Source organism: Macrotis lagotis, chromosome X, assembly GCF_037893015.1.
Source record: "Macrotis lagotis isolate mMagLag1 chromosome X, bilby.v1.9.chrom.fasta, whole genome shotgun sequence".
In the NCBI taxonomy this organism is placed as follows: domain Eukaryota; kingdom Metazoa; phylum Chordata; class Mammalia; order Peramelemorphia; family Peramelidae; genus Macrotis; species Macrotis lagotis.
In genome coordinates this window covers 145,252,715-145,278,555 of record NC_133666.1, presented here as the reverse complement: position 1 = coordinate 145,278,555, position 25,841 = coordinate 145,252,715, and the positions used below count along the sequence as shown (strand labels likewise).

At 37.1% G+C, this 25,841-nt stretch overlaps 1 protein-coding gene across 1 annotated transcript in view; it reads left to right on the top strand.

Annotated features, from left to right (window-relative positions):
* The window catches only part of GABBR2 (gamma-aminobutyric acid type B receptor subunit 2), an 879,763-nt gene that overhangs the window by 849,620 nt on the left and 4,302 nt on the right, over positions 1–25,841 (top strand). The window contains exons 15-18 of the mRNA XM_074207949.1: positions 8,673–8,897; positions 20,329–20,511; positions 21,415–21,544; positions 24,329–24,446. Coding sequence (XP_074064050.1) covers positions 8,673–8,897; positions 20,329–20,511; positions 21,415–21,544; positions 24,329–24,446 — 656 coding nt within the window. The remainder of the gene's footprint in view (positions 1–8,672; positions 8,898–20,328; positions 20,512–21,414; positions 21,545–24,328; positions 24,447–25,841) is intronic.

Sequence of the window (25,841 nt, the reverse complement as noted above, 5' to 3'; positions counted from 1 at the left end):
CCTGGAGTCCTTGGAGATAGGGGATAAGGCACAGATAGCCACAAAACCTGTAAAATCTGACTATACCACCAAGAATCAAAAGGAAAACTCCAACAGGACCTTCTGGATTCCATAAGAAATGAGTGTATTATCCTTCAGAATGACAATCTTGAGTTTATGCCATAGAAATTGAGAAAATCCCTAGAAGGGTCAGAAGATGTAGGGAAAGATTTATTCCCAGAGCTAAACTGGGCCTACTACCAGTAAAGGAGGTAAAAAGGTGGAAATAATTGGGGATTTATATGAGGGTTGAGAGAATAAACAGGTAAACAGATGTTGTTCAGAATATAAAGCTAGGAGATTGTACCAAAGTTTAAGAAACCTTAATGTGATTCTGATCCCCAAGCCAAATCCAGTCTTCTTCCCCACTTGGCACACTCAGTCCTATATTCCCCATATTTCCATTTTCTCTCATTCCCAATTCCCTCTGTTCCAACTTCCCTTCAGTCCTGGCCCTAATCTCACTGAAACAATCCCTAAATATGAACCCCTCTAGACTAAATTATTGACTTGGAATCTACATTCCCGTTTCATAGCATATTTACTAATGATCCTGAACTGATCCTCTCTTTTTTCTCTGACACACCCTAGAGACCCACTATTTACACTAGGCTGATCTTGTTAGCATCTCTCTGGGAGCCACTACAGTTCCCTTTAGCCAAGATTCACTTTTAGTCCCTGTGAAGCTTAGTAATGATTCAGGAATGTCTGTGTACTCTGATATTCTATCTCTGATGAAATGCAGGAAACTGGACTCAAGGTGGATTAATCCTCCCTAATTGTACTATTTTCCTTTAAAAATCACTTTCTAAGGTGCTTAAAACTACAAACTAAAAGAAGCTTATGATTTTACTAAAGCAACTCAAGAGTTCCTTTCTCGCCATATAAAGGAAGTTTTTAGGAATTTTCTTAAACAAATCGTCACTAAAGTGCAATGAAGCTACCTAAATAGCCCAACAAATTATAAAGGTCAAAGAGCATAGCAGCAAAAAAAAAAAAGCATAGCAGCACTTGGACCAGGATTCAACTGACCCCAAAATAAATTTTAGAACCATAAGCCCCCCAAATCTATGTTTGAGGGGGAGGCATAATCAAAGTGACTCACTCAGTAGCATAGATATCTCTTCAAAGTAGCACAGATATCACAAGAAGACATCTAGGAATGTCCATGGTATAAGTAGCTTTGACCATTATGTATTCCCTATAGGTGTGCCTCTCCACTTTGAACTTTCAATCTTTCCATTGCTGTTGTGTGCATTTGTGGAAGAGTGGACCCCATGTTTTATGGGGGTGATATTTTGTTACTACTTTTCTTACTATACCATTTCAATAAATTACTCTACTTTGAACTAATCATGTCCTCTGGCTAACCATCAAAAGGTAAAACATATCAGTTGGGGATTGTGAACTAGAATTTTAAGAGCAGAGATCCTCAAGTTACCTTGAACTTAGAATAGTCCTATAGGGGAATCAACCTGTGAGTACAAGTTTGGAGGGGGGAATAACCAAAAAAAAAAAAAACCGCTATAAATATGTATATATATAATGCATATGTATATAACAGACATTGACTCTACTTATTAGCGATTCAAAGTGAATGAATGTAACCAGTCCACACACACATCAAGACCCATGAGATACAAGGACATCTGCGTGTGTTGAAATTGAAAAAGCATTAACATTTTAAAACATTTTTATGAAAATATTTTATTATAATGCCAAGGCTTTAAACTCCAATAAAAATTCATTCCGGTTTAAAGATGTCAACATAATTGACTATGATTTAATTTGCATTTTAGAAAACCTGTTCAGATTCCCAAATGGAAAGACTGTATGAAAGAGTTTAAATTCTAAACTATTATCAAATAATGTATGTATATATATGTGTGTGTGTATTATATAAATACATGTATAAATATAAATATAAATAAATAGATATAAATAGTATTTCAATTCATAGAGGATGGAGTCTATCTTCCCTTTATTCTTTACTGTCTAGAGAAAAAATATCAAAAGATTAGACCAATAAGTCTAATAAGATAAAAATTTATAAAAGATAAATCAATTTATAATGTGTTTATTCTATATCAGGCACTGTGCTAGAAGCATGTATAAAAAGACAAGAATGAGACAATCCTTCCTCTCAGAAAGTTTGTATTCTAACAAGGAAGACCACCTGTATCTTATTAAGTGGTACAACTGGAGCTGAAGTCAAAAGTTATTGAGTTAAGAAAAATTCAAATGCACAAGTGCTAATTGGGGAAGTTAGTGCGAAAAGGATTTGAGGGTCTTGACTGCTAGAAAGCCCAATATATTACACATTACTCCCCCCCAAAAAAGAAAAAACTCAATCTTAGACTATATTAAAAGATAATGATACCTATACTAGTTCTGGTGTCCTCCACCATAGTCAGATCACTTCTGGTATCCAAATTTGAGTACCATAATTTAGAAAAGATATTAATGAGCAGTAACACATTCAAAGGAAGACAATTAGGATATCAAAGGGAATCAAAACCCATGCCTTCCAGAGTTCAGCTGAAGGAACCAGAGATAGCCTCAGGAAGGAAAAACTTAGAGGGGACATGTCTCCACCTTCAAGAATTCAAAGGACTGTCAAGTGAAAAAAAGAATTATATTTGTTTTGCTTGATCCCAGAGGACAGAAATAGGAGAAATGGGTAGAAAGGGTAGAAAAAAATTTAGCTTCATATAAGGAAGAATTTCCTAAAGTAGCTGAATGGTACAATGGATAGATAGATCACTGGACCTGAAATCAAAAGATCTAAGTTCAAATCCAGCCTCAGACCTTTACTTGCTCTTTGACCCTAGGTAAGTCACTTAACTTCTACCTGCCTTAGTTTCCTCAATGATAAAATAGAGATTATAGCGCCTAATTCCCAGGGTTGTTGTGAGTATTAAGTGAGATAATATTTGTAAAACATTTAGCACATAGTAGACACATAATGCTTATTCCCTTTCCTAAGGGAGCTGTCCAAAAATGGCATGAATTGTCCCCGGGGCAGGGGGGATGAGTAACCCACAAGAGAAAGAAGTTAGATGACCACTTATCAGAGATGCTGCAGATGGGAGTTCTGCTAGGTTCCTGTCAGTTCTAACGGTTTATTACAGGAGGACTATAATAGAAAACAGACCAGTGGGGTAGGAGTCAACTCTACTCCTAAATCACTTTGTGATCTTGAGAAGAGTCACTCAACATCCCTTCAGTAAATTGAAATGATTGGATCAGATACCTCTGAGGTTCTAAAATTTCTCAATTCTATGACTCTTTTCTTTTTGCCCATAAGCATGCTAAGGAATTCCTTGAACACAAAAGAAACAGAATGCCCAGCCATCACCCTGCTTAGCTATTCTCCTTTCCACTCAGAACAACACTTAGATGGGAAGGGTCATATGCAAAGACATATATTGGGAAATGTCACTCTCACAGCTTAAATTTAGTTATCACTAGAAAAAGTAACTTCTTTGAAAGTTTTTCTGATCATTGAATCTCAACAAGGGTTAGGAAGGGCTTGATTGGCATATAGTTGCATATTTCTAAAGTAGATGAAACCAAGTAGAATGAAATTAGATAGGACTTTTAGGGAGTATGTATAATCTACACCAATAGTCAAAAATTTGCTCTAAATTCCTTCTTGCTTCAGAGCTGAGTTGCTGAATAAAAGGAAATAGAGTCTTTATATGTTTACATATAGCTACATGTGAGTATATGTGCTTATTTCATATATAAACCAACCTGTAGACGTGTGTTATATTGTGAATAGTTGCTGTGTATAAAGAGGCAGAGATAGAGACATATATAGATAGATATATGTATATTGTTTAACGAGAAAGAGACATGTATAGACATAGATATATATGTGTGTGCATACATACATGAATATGTGTATACAGAGTTAGAGATAGAGGCATGTATAGAGATCTCTATACATGTATATACATAAATATATGCCTGTATTTATAGAGACAATATGCAGGCATACAGATATGTATGTGTATTTATACATACACATATGCATGATGTGCATGTGTAAATTAATGAAATGTGGTGCTAACAAGAGACCACAAAATAGGCAGCAATACTGGAGAGAAGTAGAAAGATAAGGGATAGAGCAGTACAGATAATATATATCTATGATAAAGACAGATTTTTCTTGACAGAAACAGAAGATTGGTGTGAGGTCATTGGAAATAAAAATGACAGAAATATCATTGATTATTGCTCTGAGCAGGACTTTTGAAAATCACAATTTAGGCTACCTGCTCCTTTAAGAGAGGACTCCCTCTATCAAGTATCTGATATACAATAAATTTGAGAAACATTGTATACAGATGATTTTGTACTTTTTAAACCCTTTGTTGTTCAGTATTTTCAGTTGTGTCTGACTCTTCATAACCCCTTTTGGGACTTTCTTGGCAAAGATATTGGAGTAGTTTGACATCTCCTTCTCCAGTTCCTTTTACAGATGAGGAAACAGAGGCAAGCAGGATGAAATGACTTGCTTTAGGTCACAAGTTAGTAAGTGTCTGAGTCTGAATTTGAACTCAGGAAGATGTCTGACTTTAGACCCAACACTCTATCTGCTAAAACACTAGCTACTAGGCCGAGAAAAAAAAAAAACCTGGACTAAGGAAAGGGAAGGTTGGGGAGAAACAATCACTTGCTGCTGTTAATACAACTTCCTAAACTCACTGCAGTTACAGCATTAGTTCTTGACCATGGAGGATACCCAAAGAATTCCAATAATCTACTTGTAAGGTCTGAGCTAATTCTTGGGGCATTCCTACTAGCGGAGTGGGGTATATTCTACCCTATGCTATCTCTTACAATAGAGATTACATGAAGATTACAATCCTCAGTTACAGATATGTATGCAAAAATGTTGTTCTAATAGCCACACAAGGCCTGCAGTTTCTCATTCTAGTCTTCAACTGTTTCCCCAACCCTCCCTGCTGAAAGTTACTCCCACTTCAGTTTTCTATGTCCCAACTACACCCCTGTTTTTTTCCCAGTGGTTGGGTCACTGCAGTAAACCTTGCTTCCATGCTTGTTGACAGACCTGTTAACCAAGAAAGACCTCATTAATTCCTTCAACAAACATTAAGTTCCTTCTAGTTCTATATACTGAGAGGGAAGGAAGGAGGACATGGACATTTGTATGAACCACTAACAATGCAAGGCAGTACAATGAATTGAAGGAATTCAAAAAAAAGTTAAGAAGGTAAGGCATGACCAACTGCAAAGTAAAGAAAACAGAACAAAGAAAATCATACAATTATCCCTTTCACATTGGGACTTTCCCCATCATGGTTTCAATATATGATGAATCAGTCATATAGAAGAAATTAAATGGGAATTTTCTGGGAGTGTTGTAGATGACTCAGAAAATGTTTAGAAACTCAGAAATGCATAAAATACATGTATAGTGTTATATAATATCAACTTTTTATTTTTTAAATACCATAATAATTCATACTTCTTCTTTGGTACAAAGGGAGGGTCAAAAATTTTACACAGGTTTTTCAGACTGCAAGGGCACCTTACCCCTAACTGCCAAGATGTGGGAGAGATAACTATACTTATAAAATACAATAATATAAATGAAAATAACACAGAAAATGAAGTAAATGACTATACAAGAACATTGGTCAATCTTAGCTCAGAAAAGAGATTGGAACCTCTATCTTTCTCATCTCTTTGGGGAATTATAGGTTTAGAATGTAGTATATACTTTCTGATTTTTTGTTGTTATTGTTTGGTTTTTTGCAAGGCAATGGGATTAAGTGACTTGACCGAAGTCACCCAGATAGATAATTATTAAGTATCTGAGGCCAAATTTGAACTCAGGTCCTCCTGACTCCAGGGCCAGTGCTCTATCCACTGTGCCACCCAACTTCCCCTAGTGTATACTTTCAAACATGAAAATTGTGTTGGTTTTGCTTAACAGTTTTGCTTTGTTACAATGAAAGTTTGATAGGATTGAGGAAGAGCAGAGAAAAAGGACAAATATCTAGGAATTTCTGTAAGGTAAAAAATAAAGAGTATCAATACACTTTCATTTTCTTCTCTTAAAAGGACAAGAAAAAGCAAAGGATATTAAGTGATCTTGTTATAGTCCTTTCCTAAGGTTTGAATATGATTATAGTTCAGTATGATACCACATGCAGGTATTCTGAGACTCTCTTAGATTCTGTAGACTCTCTTTGCTCCTTCCTTGGTAGCCTCCAGGAAATGCCTATCAGCAACCCAATCTGAGAGCTACGTGTCAGCCCACCTCACTTAGCTCAAGAGGGATATAACCACTCACATTTCTATAACTCTTTATAAATGAAAAAATACTATCTTGGTAGCAACATCATTACCTTCATTTTGTGAATAAGGAGCTTGAGACCCTGAAAAGAGAAATGATTTGTCCAAGACCACAGTTACAAGAAGAACCTAGGACCCTAGTCTTTTGGCTCCAGTCCAATGCCCTTTCCATTATTTCATACTGCATACTTTATGACTGATGACATCATCTATACCTTCCATTAGTTACCAATCCTTGACTTATCTTTGGGCACATATAGGTCCTGGAAATGACCGAAGGATAGGGGATAGAGCTTTAGTTTCAATGGTAAACTATCAGGGAAGGAAACTATCTTTTCCTAAGCAAGTCAGCACCTCATCTGTAACTTCTAGCAATAGAAAATTGGCTAGAGTCCCTAGACCACTAAGAGGTTAAGGAACTTGCCCAAGGTCCTGTAGCCAGTTTGAGACTTGAACTCAGGTCTTTCTGGCTCCAAGACTGGCTCTTTATCCATTTCATCACACTTTAAAAAAAAAAGATCTAACTAAATCATTCCTATTTCATTTCTTAGGTAACATAATAGGTTATGTTTGAGTTTTTCTTTGAAAAATTGGCCTTTAATAAAATCCCTAAACAATATCATAAAACTTGGTCTTCCTATAGCCACCATACCTCATCTTTGATATTGATATTAGAGGCAGGGTAGTGTAATGGGATCAGCAACTTTCTGGGAATCAAGAGACCTAAGTTAGCATCTCCACTTAGCCATTTAATAGCTGTGTAGGTAGTGAGTGCCAGACCTAGAATCAGGAAGAGCTGAGTTCAAATCTGAACCCTATCACTGGGCAAGTCTCTTAACTCCATTTGACTCAGTTTCTTCATCTGTGAAGTGAACTGGAGAAAGAAATGGCAAACCCCTCCAGTATCTCTGCTGAGAATACCCAAAAAGGGATCACAAAGTGTTGGACACAACTGAAAACAATTGAACAACAACAGCTGTGTGATCTTAGTCAAGAAATGGTCATTTCTCTAGCCTTCAATTGCCTAATCTGTAAAATGGGAGTAATATATAATCCACTTCAGAAAATTGTTGTAACATACCTTGTAAACCTTAAGGTGTTATATAAATGAGTGAAACTTATGAAAAACTGTTTTTCAGCCTCCATTCATTTTATTCAAGAGCTTTAATGAGTAAGAGGGATTAAATTTATTCTGTCTGGCCCCAGAAGACAGAACTAGAGGAAGTGAATGAAAGCCACCCAATAAATGAAAGAATAGATAGTTATATAAGCAAAATAATGAAGAAGCAAATAAATCAAATACATAAATGGATGAGTTAGCTGATAAAAAACTAAATAAATAAATGAAGATAGATGGATAGATAGAAATAGAGTTAAGATAGATAAGTAGGAGCGGCTAGGTGGCGCAGCAGATAGAGCACCGGCCCTGGAGTCAGGAGTACCTGGGTTCAAATCCAATCTCAGACACTTAATAATTACCTAGCTGTGTGGCCTTGGGCAAGCCACTTAACCCCATTTGCCTTGCAAAATCCTAAAAAAAAAATAAGATAGATAAGTAGATAGATAAATGGATAGATGGATGGATAGATGGATAGATAAAGATTAGGCTTAATGTCCAGACCAATTTCCAATAACTAGAGCCATCCAAAAGTGTTACAGGCCATCTCAAGAAATTAAGAAGTCAATATGGATCCTCCCTCATTGTTGGTCTTCAAGTGGAGCCTGGAATTATACACTGTAATTGGGATTCATTTTCTTTTTTTTTTTTTAGGATTTTTTTTTTTGCAAGGCAATGAGGTTAAGTGGCTTGCCCAAAGCCACACAGTTAGGTAATTATTAAGTGTGAGGTCACATTTGAACTCAGGTGCTCCTGACTCCAGGGCCAGTGCTCTATCGACTGCACCACCTAGCTGCCCCTGGGATTCATTTTCAAATATGTATTAGACTAGGTAGACATTGAGGTCCCTTCTAATTCTGAAACTCTGTGCTTCTTTATTACAGTAGAAATTGTTCATACTCTATTCTAAGATATAAACTCAGGAGAAGGAACCCCAGGATATACTTTCCAAACCAGATTTACCTCAAAGGCCATTTAGATGCATTGACATCAAGGGCAAACTCTTCTAGAAAATCCTCAGTTTTACTCCCTTTCCATCCCTCAGTGGTGAATAGGAAAGCAACTGGCCAAATACACACACACATACACACACACACACACACACACACACACACACACACACACACACACACACACACCCTCATAGAGCTAAGCAATAATCTTTCCTTTCTGTTTCCTGTTTCAGCTGTTTGGTTGTTTCCTAGCTTGGGAGACTCGAAACGTGAGCATTCCAGCTTTGAACGACAGCAAATATATCGGAATGAGTGTCTACAATGTAGGGATCATGTGTATAATTGGGGCAGCAGTCTCATTCCTCACCAGAGACCAGCCCAATGTGCAATTCTGTATTGTAGCATTGGTCATAATATTCTGCAGCACCATCACACTCTGCCTCGTGTTTGTGCCAAAGGTAGGTCAATTCCTTTAGTCAGAAATTTCTTCCCTTGTCTTTGAGTCAAGTATTTGTCAACAACTTTATTTCTGTTGAGGCCTGATTTTCCAGAATTGTAACCTTTCTGAATCAAATAAATGTCTATATATAAGGAAGCTTAAAGAAATACAGAAAATAAAATATATTAAAATTTAAGAATATTTTAAAGAAAATATATAACTATATAGATGGATGCCTCCATTTCTGGGAGGTGATGTGAAAGATATCTTTTTCTAGTTCAGTAATTTGTTTATGGGGAGAAAGAAAACCAAAAAAAAAAAAAATAAGGTTTCTGAGTGGTTTTTGAAAGACATCCTCTAATTAACAGACAACTGTGTTCCAGAGTACCATAAATTGAATTTATGTTAAGTAAATTTTACTTATTCATTGACTTCCATTATTTAAAATTATACTTATATTCTATTAGGGTAAAAAAGATCCCCTCATAAATATACAAACATCTTACTTACACATATAGAGAATATTTACAAATCACAGATTTAAAGGGAAATGCTAACTTTATTTTTTATTTTTTCCAATTAGATGCAAAAATAGTTTTCAACATTCATTCTTTTGCAAGCATTTGAGTTCTACATTTTTCTACCATTCTCCCTTCCCCTTCCCCACTCCATGGCAATGAACAATGTGATATAGGTTGTACACATATAATCATGGGCAGGATTTACATATTTCCATATTAGTCATGTTATAAAAAAGAATCAGAACAAAAGAGAAAAACCATGAGAAAGAAAAAAAAAAGAAAAGTGAAAATAGTGTACTTTGATCTGCATTCAGAATCCAAAGTTCTTTCTTTGGATGTGGATGCCATTTTTCAATCACAAATTTTTTGAAATTATCTTTGATCACTGTTTTGCTGAGAACTAAGTCTATCCTACAATGGTGCTGTTAAAGTGTTCAATGTTCTTCTGGCTCTGCTTAAGTCACTTAGCATCAGTTCATATATGTCTTTCCAGGTTTTCTGAAATGCATCTGATTATCTTTCTTATAGCACAATAGTGTTCCATTACATTCATATGCCACTGCCATTCAGTTGCTGAGTATCTCTTCAATTTCTAGTTCTTTGTCACTACAAAAAGAGCTGTTATAAATATTTTTGTACATGTGGGTCCTTTTCCCTTTTTAATGATCACTTTGGGATTCAGACCTAGTAGGAATATTGCTGGATCAAAGGGTATGCACAGTTTTATAGCTCTTTGGGCATAATTTGCTCTCCAGAATGATTGGATCAGTTCACAACACAGTGTATTAGTGTCCCAGTTTTCCTATATCCTCCCCAACATGTGTCATTTTCCTTTTCTGTCATGTTAGCCAATCTGATGATAGATGAGATGGTACCTCAGAGTTGTTTTAATTTGAATTTCTCTGATCAACAGTGATTTAGAGCATTTTTTCATATTACTATAATTAGCTTTAATTTCTTCATCTGGAAACTACCTGTTCATACCCTTGGACCATTTATCAATTGAGGAATGATTTTGAGTCAGTGCTCTAAATATTTTCAAAATTTTGCCTTAATTCTTATATAACTTTTAATCACTGAATGGGTATAGTCTCAGACAAACTGAAACCTCGGAAAGACCTTTGCTTAGAAAGCACAAGGTTAGGGCAGCTAGGAAGCTTCAAATCCGACCTCAGAAACTTAATAATTACTTAGCTGTGTGGCCTTGGGCAAGTCACTTAACTCCATTGCGTTGCAAAAACTAAAAATAGAAAGAAAGAGAGAGAAAGAGAGAGAAAGAAAGGAAGAAAGGAAGGAAGGAAGGAAGGAAGGAAGGAAGGAAGGAAGGAAGGAAGGAAGAGAGAGAGAGAGAGAGAGAGAGAGAGAGAGAGAGAGAGAGAGAGAGAGAGAGAAAGAAAGAAAGAAAGAAAGAAAGAAAGAAAGAAAGAAAGAAAGAAAGAAAGAAAGAAAGAAAGAAAGAAAGAAAAGCCAAGTTCTCCCTCTGCATCTGGGACCATCTCCAGTCATCTTGATATATCTAAGTCCTGTCCCTAAACTAGCCCTGCCTCACTTAAATCCAACTCATTTGCAAGTTGAGACATCATCCTCCTGACATCATTGGTCCTCTTTGAGAACAAAGGACAAATTAAAAATCAAGGTCATAAAGGGAGTGGTTGTTGTGGTGGTTACTGAGTCATTTCAGTCCTGTCCTACTTAAAGCTGATAGTCATTCAAGTCTGATCAGAATTCAAACCCTGACTGTCTGATTGCCTCATTTTATCTCTCTCAGATAGTGTTCCTACTGTAGGACTAACCTTCTGCAAGTAGTCTCTTGCAAATTTACATTTACACATCTAAATTTATATCTATGGTAATTCCTTTTCCCTCAATTTTCTAAGTAACTTAGAATGTTAGATAGAAAAAATATTAGGGGTAGTTAGGTGGTGTAGATGATAGAGTACCAATCTGGAATCAGGAGAATCTGAATTCAAATCCTGCCTCAGACACTTGATCCTTACTAGCTGTGTGATCTTGGGCAAATCACTTAACCCCATTGCTCCACAAAAGACAAATAAATATTCATATTAAAATAGAATATTTGAATATTGAAAATAATAGAATATTCAAATAAAGACTATTAAAGAATATTAAGACATAGTATGTCAGACCTAAAAGAGGCCTCAGAAATCATTTGGTCTTAACCATTCATTTCACAGAAAGGGAGACAGAGCTAGGGAAAAGTGATTTTTGTCTAACATCACTCAATAAGCTAGTGATAGAATAAGTACTTAGACCTAGATCTCTTGGGGCATTGAGGTATCATGCTAGATAAAGCACCAAATGAGGAAGATCTGAGATTAAATCCAGGCTTAGACATTTTTACTAGATGTGTGATCCTAGCCAAGTCACTTAATCTCTGCCTACTTCAGTATCCTTAATTGTAAAATGGGGCTAATAATAGTTATCTGCTTCCCAAAGTTGTTATTTTCATTATCTCAGATGAGATAATATTTTAAATGTTTAGCACAGTGTCTGGTATAGAAACTCAATAAATGCTTGTTTTATTCCTCCCCACCCAGATTCCAGTCTTAATTCCACTTTACCATGCCGGCCTCTCCATTTCATAAAGTTATAAACAAATTATTCAAGATGCATTGTTTTCAAACCAAAAATTACAATAAATAACATGTTCCCTAATTTTTTTCAATTTTGAGCTTGAAGATAGAAGACGCTGAGTTATTTTTCCATTACTGAATTATTAAACTATCTACACTCTCTTGCCTTTCTCAGTTCTTTCCAGCTATACCTCCTTTGTATCATTTATCTAGTTTATTATTGTTTAGCTGGTTAATTGAAAAAAAAAATCAACAACATGGAAGTCAAGGACAACCCAACCAAATCCAATTTAGCAATTTAAACTCAACCCAGTGTTAGGATATGTAATCATACTCAACTAATGTTCGGTAATATTCAGCAAATTGGTAGATTATGTCTTTGTTACATTATCTTTCCAACTGAAGGCTTTGTTCATTTAAGTGATGACTGCTATCCTCATTAGAATATCAAAACGGTGTTTCTTATGCAGGGCAAAATACTAATTATTATCAGACATTAGGCAGTTGCTAAAGTTTAGCCATAATACATACAGTGGGTGTGCCAGGCACTCCAGCTGGCAGCAGCAGCTGGGACAAGATGGTAAATGAAATCTGGTGACCATTCTTTCAAGAGAAAAGCATTCTGTTGGGCCATGTGTGGGACAGAAAGTTGTACAAATTGGAACAAATTTCAAGAAGTCGGGAATAAAGAAACAATCATGGCAAAATGGTATCGAGGAATCAAGAAAGATGAGGGCTATGAAAATAACACTGGCCTGGTGATTAGGAAGGCACTGATGACCTTCAAAAGAAAAGTTTCAGTCCAGTGGTAGCCAAGAAGATAGATTACAAAGGGTCACATGAATGGATATTGAGGTAAAATGGAGGTAGAAAATGTAGACTGTGCTTTCTAGATATCTGCCAGTAAGAGAAAGATAAGGCCGTAACTTGAGAGCATTTGAATCAAAGAAAGGTTTTTAGTTTTTATTTTGTGCATTTTGCACATAGTAGTTGTATCGTAATTATTTTTAATTGCACCATATTAATAAGGGAAATGGTCAAATTAGGAGAAAGTGGAGAGAAAATAGACTGAGAATTCTAGAAAAAGAGGTGATGGGGATGGTTGGATGGCCCAGTAGATAGAGCACAATGCTGGAGTCAGAACAACCTGAGTTCAAATCCAGCCTTGGACACTTGATACTTACTAACTTTGGGACTTGGGCAAGTCCCTTAAACTCAAGAGGGGGAAAAAAAGTGATAATGGAACAAAGGTAGATAAGATATGAGAATTTCTTCCAGAGAATTTATTATTTAACTCATTAATGTATGTAGAATTCTATTAAGCTCATTTCTGATAATCAAGTGATTTTTTTTATTGTTCAGTAGTTTTTAGTCGTGTTTGACTATTTGTGATCCCATTGAGTTTTCTTGGCAAAGATACTGGAATGGTTTGACATTTCCTTCTCCATCTCATTTTATAGATGAGGAAACTGAGGTAAACAGGGGTAAGTGACTTATCCAGGGTCACACAGTCAACACATGCATGAGGCTAGATTTGAATTCAGTAAGACAAGTTTAGATGACTCTAGACCCAGCACTCTATCCACTCTGTCACCTAACTGCCCTCTGACTATAATGGTCCACCTTCATCTTACAGCTGGGAAAACAGGTTTCATGTAGGGAAGCAATTTGCCCACAGCCACACTTAGGCCAAGATTTCAACTTCATTCCTTTGAAACTAAGTCCAGTATTGATTCTATTATATTTGGTTGCCTGTAGCTAGCCTAAAGTATTCACTGATGTTCCTGTCAGTTCTGTTACTGCACATTCGTCCTGTCTCCACCTGAGGCAGAGAATTTCTCAAGGGCAGTGACTCTCTTCTTTATCACCCCACAGAATCTCATTCAGTGTGATATTGAAAAGGGAATATGACCTTTCTTTCCTGCAGGGTCCAGCTAGCACAATGTTTTTCATGTAAGGGACAGTCAATCAATGTTATTGACTGAGAGTTTCATTCTTATGAATAATGGTTAAGGTGATAGCATTTCACCTAACCTCAAAAGTCCCTTGAAGGGAGTCCTGTTTTCACATTTGGTCTCATGTAGGTCACTCTGACAAGGGCTACTACATTTTGGGGTCTGAAAGAATGAGATCACCTTCTCAGGTTACAGAGCCACTTTTCAGAAGCTTTGGTTTGATCCTGCTCAATAAGCTCCAGTGGTGAGTGCCCTGTTATCTCTCTCCCAGATAAGCTAGAAAGCTCTCTGGTTGTCATTTCAAGTTCTTCACTGCCTAATCCCTTTCTTTCCACCCTTCTTACATCTTATTCCCTTCCTCATTAGCTACTGCTGTACAAGACCCTCCTGAAGTTTCTGGAACATTATGTTCATGTCCTTTGTTGGAGCTTTTACATGGACTGTGTACCCTGGGATACTAGGTCTTTGCCTTAGTTTCCCTGGCTTCCTTCAGTATCAACTCAAGTCCCACCTTCTGTAAGAGACCTTTCCTGGTCTTACCAGCTGCTAAGTTCTATTCTTTCATGGTACCTTTTATCTATACCATATTATATGCCTAGTCAGTTGAAGGTAGGGACAGGTTTTTTGTTTTGTCTTTGTAACCTCAAAACTCAGCAGTGTCCCTAGTGCATGGGTGTAATAGATGCCTCTTGACTGACAGATTGTAATTTTAACATTCATTTTTTTAAAAATTGAGTTTCAAGTTCTTTCCCTCATGCTTCCCTTTCCCTTCCTTGAGAAGATAAGTCTGTTTATTAAATTGAATGAATAAATGAGCCATTTCCCCAGTTGCATCTTTGTTGGGATGCAGAGCTGAGAAAAGTTAAATAAAGATGTCAAGAAGAATAAACTGACTGATTGGTCCCAGGCTGTTTTTTTCCCCATTATCTCATCAGAGACAACATTCAATTGCAATGTAAGTGGCAGCCAGACTGTTTGAACCTTCCATGTCTGAAATGTTGCTTTTTTCCCCTCTCCCCTTCATTATTTTGTTCCTACCATGGTCATTAATTTCAAGGTAATTGTGTATAATGATAACAAAAAGTTTGCTGTGGGGTTTTACTTAAAATTAGAGAAAAATGAGAATTCATCTGAAGATAATTGGTCACAGTTTTAACAAATTAAAATTGATCCCATGACATGATCTCGAAATTAGATTTCTAACTATGAAATATGTATGCTCAATATCTGCAGTGATAGGATTCTTAATAACTTTATTAAAAAGTCTTTTCTCTCTGACTACCTTATTTATCATCATCTGTCATTCCCCTGGTAGAGTCCTATGCAAAACAGTTAGGAACCACAACATTGAAGGCAACAGAGTATATTAGAAAGAGTCATAAGACTAAAGTAATGAGACCTCAGTTTGAAACTTGCCTCAAACACAAACTATATGACTATGGAAACATTACTCAGTTTCTCTGAATACCATTTTCCTCCTCTGTCAAACAAGGAAAATAATGGTACCTAATTTCCAGGATTGACTTTAGTATAAAATGAGATAATATTCAGAATATACTTTGCAAACTTTAAAGCACTGTATAAATGCTAGCTTAGTAATAGTGGTAGTATGATAGGAATAATTTACCTCTACCAGTTCTCATCTTTGGATCTACTAATCCACTCTTTTTCTTTTTCTGCCTATTTCTCAATTTAATTCTACAAGCACATTTTTTTTGCCTTTAAATAAATTTATTTAATATTTTACTTGTTCCCTAATTACATGTTAAAAACAATTTTAAAATTCATTTTTTTTAATTTTGAGTTCCAATGTCTCTTCCTCCTTCCCCTCATTAAGAAGGCAAGCAATCTGATTTAGATTTTACATTCTACAAGTATTTATTAAGCATCTTCTAGAAGAACAAGACTGTACCTGCCCTCAATGACCTTGTGTTCCACTTAGAGGGAAGAAACACCTCCACATAGCTGCCAAAGTGATTTTTCTAAAGCATATGTCTGACCATGTTATTCCTACTTATTGAATTTCAGTGTTTCCCTATCACCTCCAGGATCAAATTTTTTCAAATATTTTTTAATTGAACATCCATCTTTTGTTCTGTAATATTGTTGAGTCATTTTAATCATATTCAACCTTTTGTGATACCATTTTGGGGTTTTTTTTTGCCAAGGATACTGAAATGTTTTGTCATTTCCTTCTCTAGCACATTTTACTAATGAAGAACTAAGGCAAACAGATAAGTGATTTGCCCAAAGTCACAGTTTAGTAAATGTCTGTGGCTGAAGTTGAATTCATGAAGATGAGTCTTTCTGATTCCAAGCCCAGTGTTCTATCTAATTCTCCACCTAACTGCCTCACCTTAGTTCAAATACAGTCTACTGTAATATTAGTAGGTTAAAATCAGCCTGATACTTTCATTGTATTGAGTCTTAAATACCAAGAAGTAAGAAGAAAGGAGTCAGATAGTAAAAATTATCTAAACTTGAGCATTAACAGATCTTTAGGATGATGATCCCCTAGAGAAGGTATGTTACCTCCAGGACTGTCTCAGTTCTTAGCTGTAAAATCATCACTTTTTGGACAACTTCCCCTCCCCTGAAATATTTCCACACACCCCTCCCCCCACATATACTGCTATCTGATGTACATTCATTAGATTATCCCCAACTCATTTTATTCTCCCAAGTCTGGGGAAATGGAGCCTCCTGGTTTATCCCTGCTAATGTTAGCTAATTTAGTTACATAATGTTCACACTAGCAACTACCACACAAATTTTACCTTATGTTCATGGTATGTAAAAGAAAGTCTTTATTGAGATAAACTGGGCTAAGTGACTTGCTCAGAGTCACTAGTAAGAACCTAAGGACAGATTTGAACTCAGGAAGATGAATATTCCTGTTTCCAACTCAGCACTGTATCCACTGTGCCACCTAGTTGCCCTCTAAGCATAGAGAGCTGTTTTTAAATATCAAAAAAAAAAGTGATAGATGATATAGATATTTATGCCCTAGTAGACAGCTAGGGATCACTCTTAGGCTACATAAAAGGATTAGGAGAACTGACCTAAGAATGAAGTGTTTGGATTTTACAATTCAGGAATCAATTATTTACTATAAAAAATTTTAATTAAATAATTATCATTAAAATTATTTTTTAATAATGAGGTCCAGGGGCAGCTAGGTGGCTCAGTGGATAGAGCACCGGCCCTGGAGTCAGGAGTACCTGAGTTCAAATCTGGACTCAGACACTTAATAATGACCTAGCTGTGTGGCCTTGGGCAAGCCACTTAACCCCATTTGCCTTACAAAAAAAAAAACCTAAAAAAAGAAAAGAAAAAAGAGTAAATAATGAGATCCATAGTCATCTTAAAATCTGAAAGTTTTTTGAAAACTTTTTAGAACATCTGCTTATAGAAAGCATGATAAATCATTTAAGATTGCTACCCTTATTGACCAAATAATAAAGAAAGATTTAGTTGGGTTTTTTAATAGCTAGTGGATTCCTTACTATATGTGATAGTTCTATATTTGATTGAATAACATCATTTTTGACATGTTCCCATTCTTTTTTTTTCAAGGCAATAGGGTTAAGTGGTTTGCCAAGGCCACACAGCTAGGTCATTATTAAGTGTCTGAGGTCAGATTTGAACTCAGGTACTCCTGACTCCAGGGCCGGTGCTCTATCCACTATGCCACCTAGCCGCCCCCAGTGTTCCCATTCTTCATCCAATAAATTTATTTTAAATTTTACTATAAAGAAAAAATAGAGGGGGGGGACATAAATATAGATAAGCAAATATAAAATAAATGAATCTTTGGAGAGAGCTCTAACATCTGAGGGAATAACCCTAAGCCTCTGTCCTGGGTTGTCTTCTCTTTCTAGATGGTCTCATCAACTCCCACAGGTTCAATTATCATCCTCTCTATTCAATTCCTTCCTGAGCTCTATACATGGATATACAAACTCCCAGACTGAGAATGCTTGACATCCTTTAAGATCTAGCTAGATGTTTCCATCTGCATGAAGCCTTTCTCATCCCCCTCCTCAAATCATCTTGTATTTTTAAGTATCTATTAATATACCAAAATACTGGACTTGTCAAGTTCTTGAGGGCAAGGACTGTATATTCCCCCTCACACCCTCTCCAACCCACACTCCCATCCCCATACCCCTCACTACCCAGAACTTAGTAGGCCCTTAATTAATGCTAGCTGACTGAATGATCTTCTGGGCTATGAGGATTCAAAGAAAGAAACAAAATAGCCCTGTCCACAAGGGGCTTACATTCTTTGAGAATTTATTTACTTTTCTGTGTACATGCCAAATCTCTAAGAAGAATGTAAGTTCCTTGAGGTTAGGTACTGTTAATCCTTTTTCATATTCCTAGACTTTAAAACCACGCCCTATACATAGTAGGAACTTAATAAATGCTTGTTGAGTTCTGCTAGCTTTTATGGAGTTTTTTTGGTTTGTTTCATTTTTTATTTAATTTTTTAATATAATTTAAGGATTAAGTGACTTGCCCAAGGTCACACAGGCAATTATTAAGTGTCTGAGGTCGAATTTGAACTCAGGTCCTCCTGACTCTGGGCTTGGTGCTCTATCCACTCTGCCACCTAGCTGCCACCTAGCCACCACCTAATTTTTGGGAAATGTCTATGTTTGACCTCTGAGGAAGCATAGGAAATACATACCTGGGAGATGACTCAGGGACTCCCTATAAACAAGGGATAATCCTCATCTTTCTCTTTTACTATTCCATCCAAGGCTCAGCCCATGCAATGGAACCCTTCTGGACATATTCCACTCCACTGACCTCCAGCCTGGTCACTTTCTACCTCTCAGAGCACTTGAACTTAGTTCTTCCCTAAACAGCCATCACTGGGTATCATTTGTGTTCCTTCCATAAAAGGATTATTGGGCAACTGGGTGGTGCACTGAATAGAGTCTTGGAGGCAAGTAAGAGTTTGAATCCAACCTCAGAGGCTTTACTAGCTGTGTGACCCCGAGCAAGTCACTTAGCCCTGATTACTTCATATCCAGGGTCATTTCCAGTCATCTTGATTGATATCTAGCTACTGGACTCAGATGAAAATAGAGGAAGAAAGTGAGGCTGTTGACTCAGCACAGTACCCCCTCACTCAAATTTAATACATGTGACATCATCTCCCTGATGTCATGGTCTTCTTCAAGAATGAAAGACAAAGGAGCAGCTAGGTGGCTCAGTGGATAGAGCACCAGTCCTGGAGTCAGGAGTACTTGGGTTCAAATCCGGTCTCAGACATTTAATAATTACCTAGCTGTGTGGCCTTGGGCAAGCCACTTAACCCCATTGCCTTGCCAAAAAAAAAAAAAAAAAAAAAAAGAATGAAAGACAACAATGAGAGGATTACATACAATCTTATATTTTCTACTCCTCTACTAGACTATGAACTCCTTGGACAGCGATTACAGGGATTACTTCTATTTCCACTGTTACTCTCTAGCAACAACATTGTTTCTGACTGGTTAATAAATGAATCATTAAGAACCTGAGAAGGGTTTGCTCTGTTTAACTGAAAACTGCTGAAAGTTTCCTGAAAAACACAGTGATCAAATTTCAGAAGGTTTAAAGCAAAATGTTAAAAATGTTAATCTTGGGGTGGCTAGGTGGCACAGAGCACCAGCCCTGGAGTCAGGAGTACCTAAATTCAAATCCGGTCTCAGACACTTAATAATTACCTAGCTGTGTGGCCTTGGGCAAGCCACTTAACCCCATTGCCCTGCAAAAACCTAAAAAAAAAAAAAAAAAAAAAAAAAAAAAGTTAATCTTGTTACATATGGTAATCTTCTCTACTTGGGTAATTAAAAATGACAATGACAACAAAAATGATTGATGACAGTACATTACACTTTGCAGCTCACGTAGTACTTCACTTTGGATGCATAGGATGGGTAGGATTACCCCCATTTTAAAGATGAGAAAACTAAGGCCCAGAAAAGTTAAGTCACACAGTTTCAGGGTCACCCCCTACATGACAGTCAGAACTTAAACCCAGATTTTCTGGTTCTAAATCTAGTACATTTTTAAAATTTATTTATTTATTTTGAATTTTACGATTTTTTCCCAATCTCACTTCCCTCCCCCCACCCCACCCCACCCCACCCCCACAGAAGGCAGTCTGTTAGTCTTTACATTGTTTCCATGGTATGCATTGATCTAAGTTGAATGTGATGAGAGAGAAATCTAAATCTAGCACTTTTTTGATTATGCTAAGACTGTCCATATGTCCTCCAACTTCTTGGGTTTTGGTGGAACTTCCATGGAACTGATTATGAAGGGAGGGAACAGACAAATAACCTTCCAGAGGTCTCTTTTCAGCTCTGTTACCCTCCTTTCAGCTCATCACACTGAGGACCAACCCAGATGCAGCAACACAAAACAGACGGTTCCAGTTCACTCAAAATCAAAAGAAAGAAGATTCTAAAACATCCACATCAGTCACCAGTGTGAACCAAGCCAGCACATCTCGACTAGAAGGGCTACAATCTGAAAATCATCGCCTAAGAATGAAAATCACAGAGGTATCACTTCTGCCATCAAACAAGGCAGTAAGACCTAATCTTAACATTTCTGGAGTCTTACATTACCCTGGGATACTGGAACCTGTAAAAAACAGGTTTGATCTGATTTACCCTTTTGGGTCCTAGAATCTTAAAGCTGAAAAGGTCATTCAGTTCATTCTCATCTAGTACAATACTCTCCTCTCCAGTATTCCTGACTGGAGGGGAGAAGTGTGTCATCAAACCGCTGTTGGGACACTCCCAATGTCTCATATCTCTTGCTCCCTAAGGCCACCCATTCCATTTCAGGATATCTCAGAGTACCAAGGCAAATATGACTCCCTATCAGAAGCAAAAATTACTACATACAATAGGGAATCACCACTCCTATGTCATCATGATATGAATAAGACCATGAGTTACTTCCATTTCCTTCTTTCCAAAGACCATAAATACTTAGTCGATTTTCCTCCTCAGTGTTAAAGCTTCAGAGCAGGAAAGTATCTTAGACAATATCTAGTACAATGGTATCAAATCCAAACAGAAATAGGAGGCATTAATTTGTACATAAGGATTCTTGTGGGCCACCTATTGGCTAAATTTTCAAATGTAAATCATAAATGATTTATTGTATTTTTATTTATTTTGTTAAACATTTGCCAATTGCATTTTAATCTGGGCCAAAAATTGGATAGCTCCTATATAATCCAACCCCTTCATTTTATAGAGTATTCATCCAGTCCCTCAGTTAATAAATGGGATTCAAATCCAGGTTGCCCCAATTGTAAATTCAGGTCTTCTCAAGTACAAACAGAGCCACATTGCTTCTAGACAAATATCAGAGTAGTTTATTTGTCCATATATAGCAAAGGACCTTGTTCAGTAGCCTGTCTGTTGTTTGGATGTGATGCTCTTATTTTCCAGCTGGACAAAGATTTAGAAGAAGTCACTATGCAGCTACAAGACACACCAGAGAAGACAACTTATATTAAGCAAAACCACTATCAGGAGCTCAATGACATCCTTAATATAAGGAACTTCACAGAGAGCACTGGTAAGCCAGGAGCTTTCCGTTCAGCACATGGTAAAATACAGGTTGCCATTCTTTCCCAGGCCCATCTCTGACCTCTTCAAGCTCCAGCTAAATAAAACTGAGCCTTGGGGCAAGACAGAATAAAGAACTTTAAGGAAATGTAAAGAATTATCCAGTGGAGGGAGGGACAAAATGGAATATAGTCCAACTACAGGCACCCTTTTTTAAAAGTGAACGAATGGGGTTAAATGACTTGCCCAAGGTCATACAGTTAATAAGTATCAAGTGTCTAAGGCCAGTTTTACAGGGACTCTTCTACAGGGAGTGAGTAGTCTATTCAAAGTGCCCATGGTCACTGGAAGGTTGGGGTCCAGACTTGAGGAGCAGTAGTAGTTATCACGTGCAGAAAGCTTGGAAGCATATTCTTCCTCTCCCAAGGAAGTTCATGTCCCACATCATTACCTAAGACAAAGCCCTGTGTCATCATGCTAGTTTAGTTCTGACATCTCTTTCAGGGCCATTTACTCATCAACAGAAGCTACAGCTTTAGACAGGTGAAATATAGGCAAAACCTTCACCACTTACAATTGAGCTTTCTAAAGATACATTTCATTTTCATTTCTGTCTAAAATATTTTCTCCTCTCTGGAGGAAATTTTCTCTATTCTTTTGTTTAATTGATGTTCTAGCTTTCTAGTTTAAATTCCTAGACTCCATTTTCCCTTGAATCTTAGAGGTCAGGAAAGAAAAAGGAGACAGTGGTTTTTGATTCTTTACCACAAGATACAGTATTCTTATATTTGTTTTCCAATTATATACAATAGTAGTTTTCACCAATCATTTTTCTGTAATGTTTGAATTTTACAGTTTTCCCCCCAACCTCCCTTCCTTCCCTCCACCCCCCCACAAAAGGCAGTCTGATAATCTTTTCATTGTTTCCATGCTATACATTATCAAAATTGAATGTGTTGAAAGAAAAATAATATCCTCGAGGAAAAATAAAACATAAGAGACAGCAAAATTACATACTACGCAAGACAACTTTAAAAAAATTGAAGGTAATAGTCTTTGGTCTTTGCTTAAATTCCACAGTTTTTCCTTTGGATACAGATGGTATCTCCATCACAGATACCCCAAAATTGTCCCTGACTATTGCACTGATGAAATGAGCAGGTTGATCATCATCCCCATGTTGTTGTTACGGTGTACAGTATTCTGGTTCCTACTCGTTTCACCCAGCATCAGTTCATGCAAGTCTTTCTAGGCTTCTCTGAATCCCCATCCCTCCCAGTTTCTAATAGAACAATAGTGTTCCATAATGTACATATACCACAATTTGTTCAGCCATTCCCCAATTGATGGACATTCACTCAATTTCCAGTTCTTTGCCACCACAAGCACAGCTGCTATGCACATTTTTGTATAAGTGATGTCTTTATCCTTTTTCATGATCTCTTCAGGATATAGATCCAGTTGTAGTATTATTGCTGGATCAATGGGTGTGCACATTTTTTTATTGCCATTTGGGCATAATTCCAAGTTGCTCTCCAGAAACGCTGGATCAGTTCACAACTCCACCAACAATGCATTAGTGTCCCAGATTTCCCACATCCCTTCCAACATTGATCATTGTCCTTTCTGGTCACATTGGCCTATCTGAGAGGTGTGAGGTAGTTAAGATACAGTATTTGAAGCCCTCGTTTTTTTCTCCACCCCAAACCATTCAGCCTGAGAGTTCAAAGGGCAAGGTCACTGAGAAAACAGGGGTAGGAAGCAGATCTTTCTCTCTCTCTCCCCCCCCCGTCTGTCTTTCTCTGTCTCTGTCTCACAGGCACACACACACACACACACACACAATTTGAAAAATATTTGCAAAATCAAGAATGCTATTTGGGGGGCAGCTAGGTGGTGCAGCGGAGAGAGCACCGGCCCAGGAGTCAGGAGGACCCTGAGTTCAAATGCAGCTTTGGACACTTAATAATTATCTAGCTGTGTGATCTTGAGCAAGTCACTTAATCTCTGCCTAAAAAAAAAAAGAATGCTATTTGGTCAAAGTAAAAGATAAGCCTAAATATAGGCTAAATTTCCAAAATGACAGTTTTCTGACAGGAAAACATGATTTTTATATACACTGAAAAAATAACTCCAATTATTAGCCATACAAGTTTTGTAGGGGATGGGATCTATTTGTGATTTCATTGGTCTAGAGAATTCCCAAGTAAAGAAATACATTCTAATAATGTAGTTTGGTACCTTCTCTGGGCAAGTCACTTAATCTTTATGTGTCTCAGTTTCGTCATCTGTAAAAAAGCACCTATCTCTCAAGATTGTGGTGAGGATCAAATGAAATGTAAAGTGTTTGGAAGAGCTGAAGTAGAAATTGGTAAACTACTCTAGTATATTTTCCAAGAAAACCCCAAATGGAATCATGAAGATTTACCACAAATATAAAGTACTTTGAAAATCTTTAAGGGCTAGATAAATGCTAGTGATGATGATGATGATAATACTCTCTAACTTATAGTCTTAAAAGTTTGCTAGAGCAAAATTAACAAAAAGTTAAGTGACTGGCTCAGGATCACAAAGCCAGTCTGTGTCAGAGACTGAACTGGAACCCAAGTCTTCCTAATACAAAGTCTGACTCTATATACCAGCCACAAGGCAGATTTGAGAAAATAAGTCTGTCTTCCAACCAACATGTCACACTGATGGCTATTTCATTTTAAAGATGTATGCACTGTTTTTAAAGATTGCATTCTGAGTACAAAAAAAAAACTGAATGACATTTTGTCTATTTTTCATTCAGATGGTGAAAAAGCTATTTTAAAAAATCACCTCGATCAAAATACCCAGTTGCAGTGGAACCCAACGGAGCCCTCACGATCAAGCCAAGATCCTAGAGAAGATATCAACTCCCCAGAACAGTGAGTAGTGTCCAGTTAAAACCTAGTGATGCAAAAGGAACAGGCAGGCCTCTGTATCTGAAGACTCCCAGGCATGATGGGAATGAGTGGCAGCCCCTGATTACACAGAGACTGACAGTTCCCTGTGGCACAACATCAGTTAAGGACTGATGGCCCCCATCTCATAGCATCAGGATGGCACTAACTCATATTCTCCATTCCCAATTTATTTTCCATTTGACAAAAACTTTGAGATAAAGCAATATAAAATACACACAGACTTGAGATATATAGTAAATCCTTCATAAATGCTTGTTTTCTGATTGACCAGGAGCCAGTAAATGCAATTTTCCATTTTTCTCTCTGTACCCTTTTCCTTCTAGTGAAAAAGTTGAAACAAATAGAGGTTCTTTGATCTAGACCTATGATTTTATTAGTATAGGGAGCTCCCTCTATAACTGCAGATTTATAGCTATTCTTCCATTTATAGGCTTAGAGAGATGACTGAAGCACTAAGAGAAGTTAAGAGATTTGTCTCAGTATGTGTCAAAGGAATAATCTGAACTCAGGTCTTCCTAATACTGCCTCTTTTGGAATAATTATATATAATTATATAATATATATTATATAATATATATATATATAAAAGCCTTTATTGGAATAAAATGAGAGACAGTGAATGACATGGTGCAGAGGAACAGCTGGGAGCCCTGGGGTCAAGTCCAGTCCTTTATACATATCCTAGCTGTATGACCCTTTGAAAAGTCATTGCAACTCTCAAGATACCCAATCAACTTTCTCAAAGTACAAGGTGAAGAATAATTGCCATGTGTATTGATAAAGGGAGTTTACTAACTGAAAGATCCTACTGTTGCTATTATTATTATTCCATTGTTTCAGTCTTGTCTGACTCTTTGTGACCCCATTTGGGGTTTACTTAGTAAAGCTATTGGAAAGGTTTGCCATTTCCTTCTCCAACTCATTTTACAGATAAGAAATTGAATCAAACAGGATTAAATTGAGTGAAACTGGGATACACAGCTAGTAAATGTCTAAGGGTAGAGTTAAACTCAGGAAGTTGAATCTTCCTGACTTCAGACCCAGCATTTTATCCACCATACTACCTAGTTGCTCAAGAAATCCATATACAGTGAAATTACAATGCTAAATAAATGATAGATGGACAGATGGATGGATGGATGGATTGATGGATGGATGGATGGATGGATGGATGGATGGATGGATGGATGGATGGATGGACAGGTGGGTAGGTGGGTGGATGGATGGGTGGGTGGGTGGATGGATAGAAGGATGTCTGGATGGCTGAGTTCAAGTACTGCCCCTGCCACAGACTGAGTGGTGTCATACTGGGAAAATCATTAGCTCTCTCAGTGTTCTCCAGGCTGCTCTCAACAT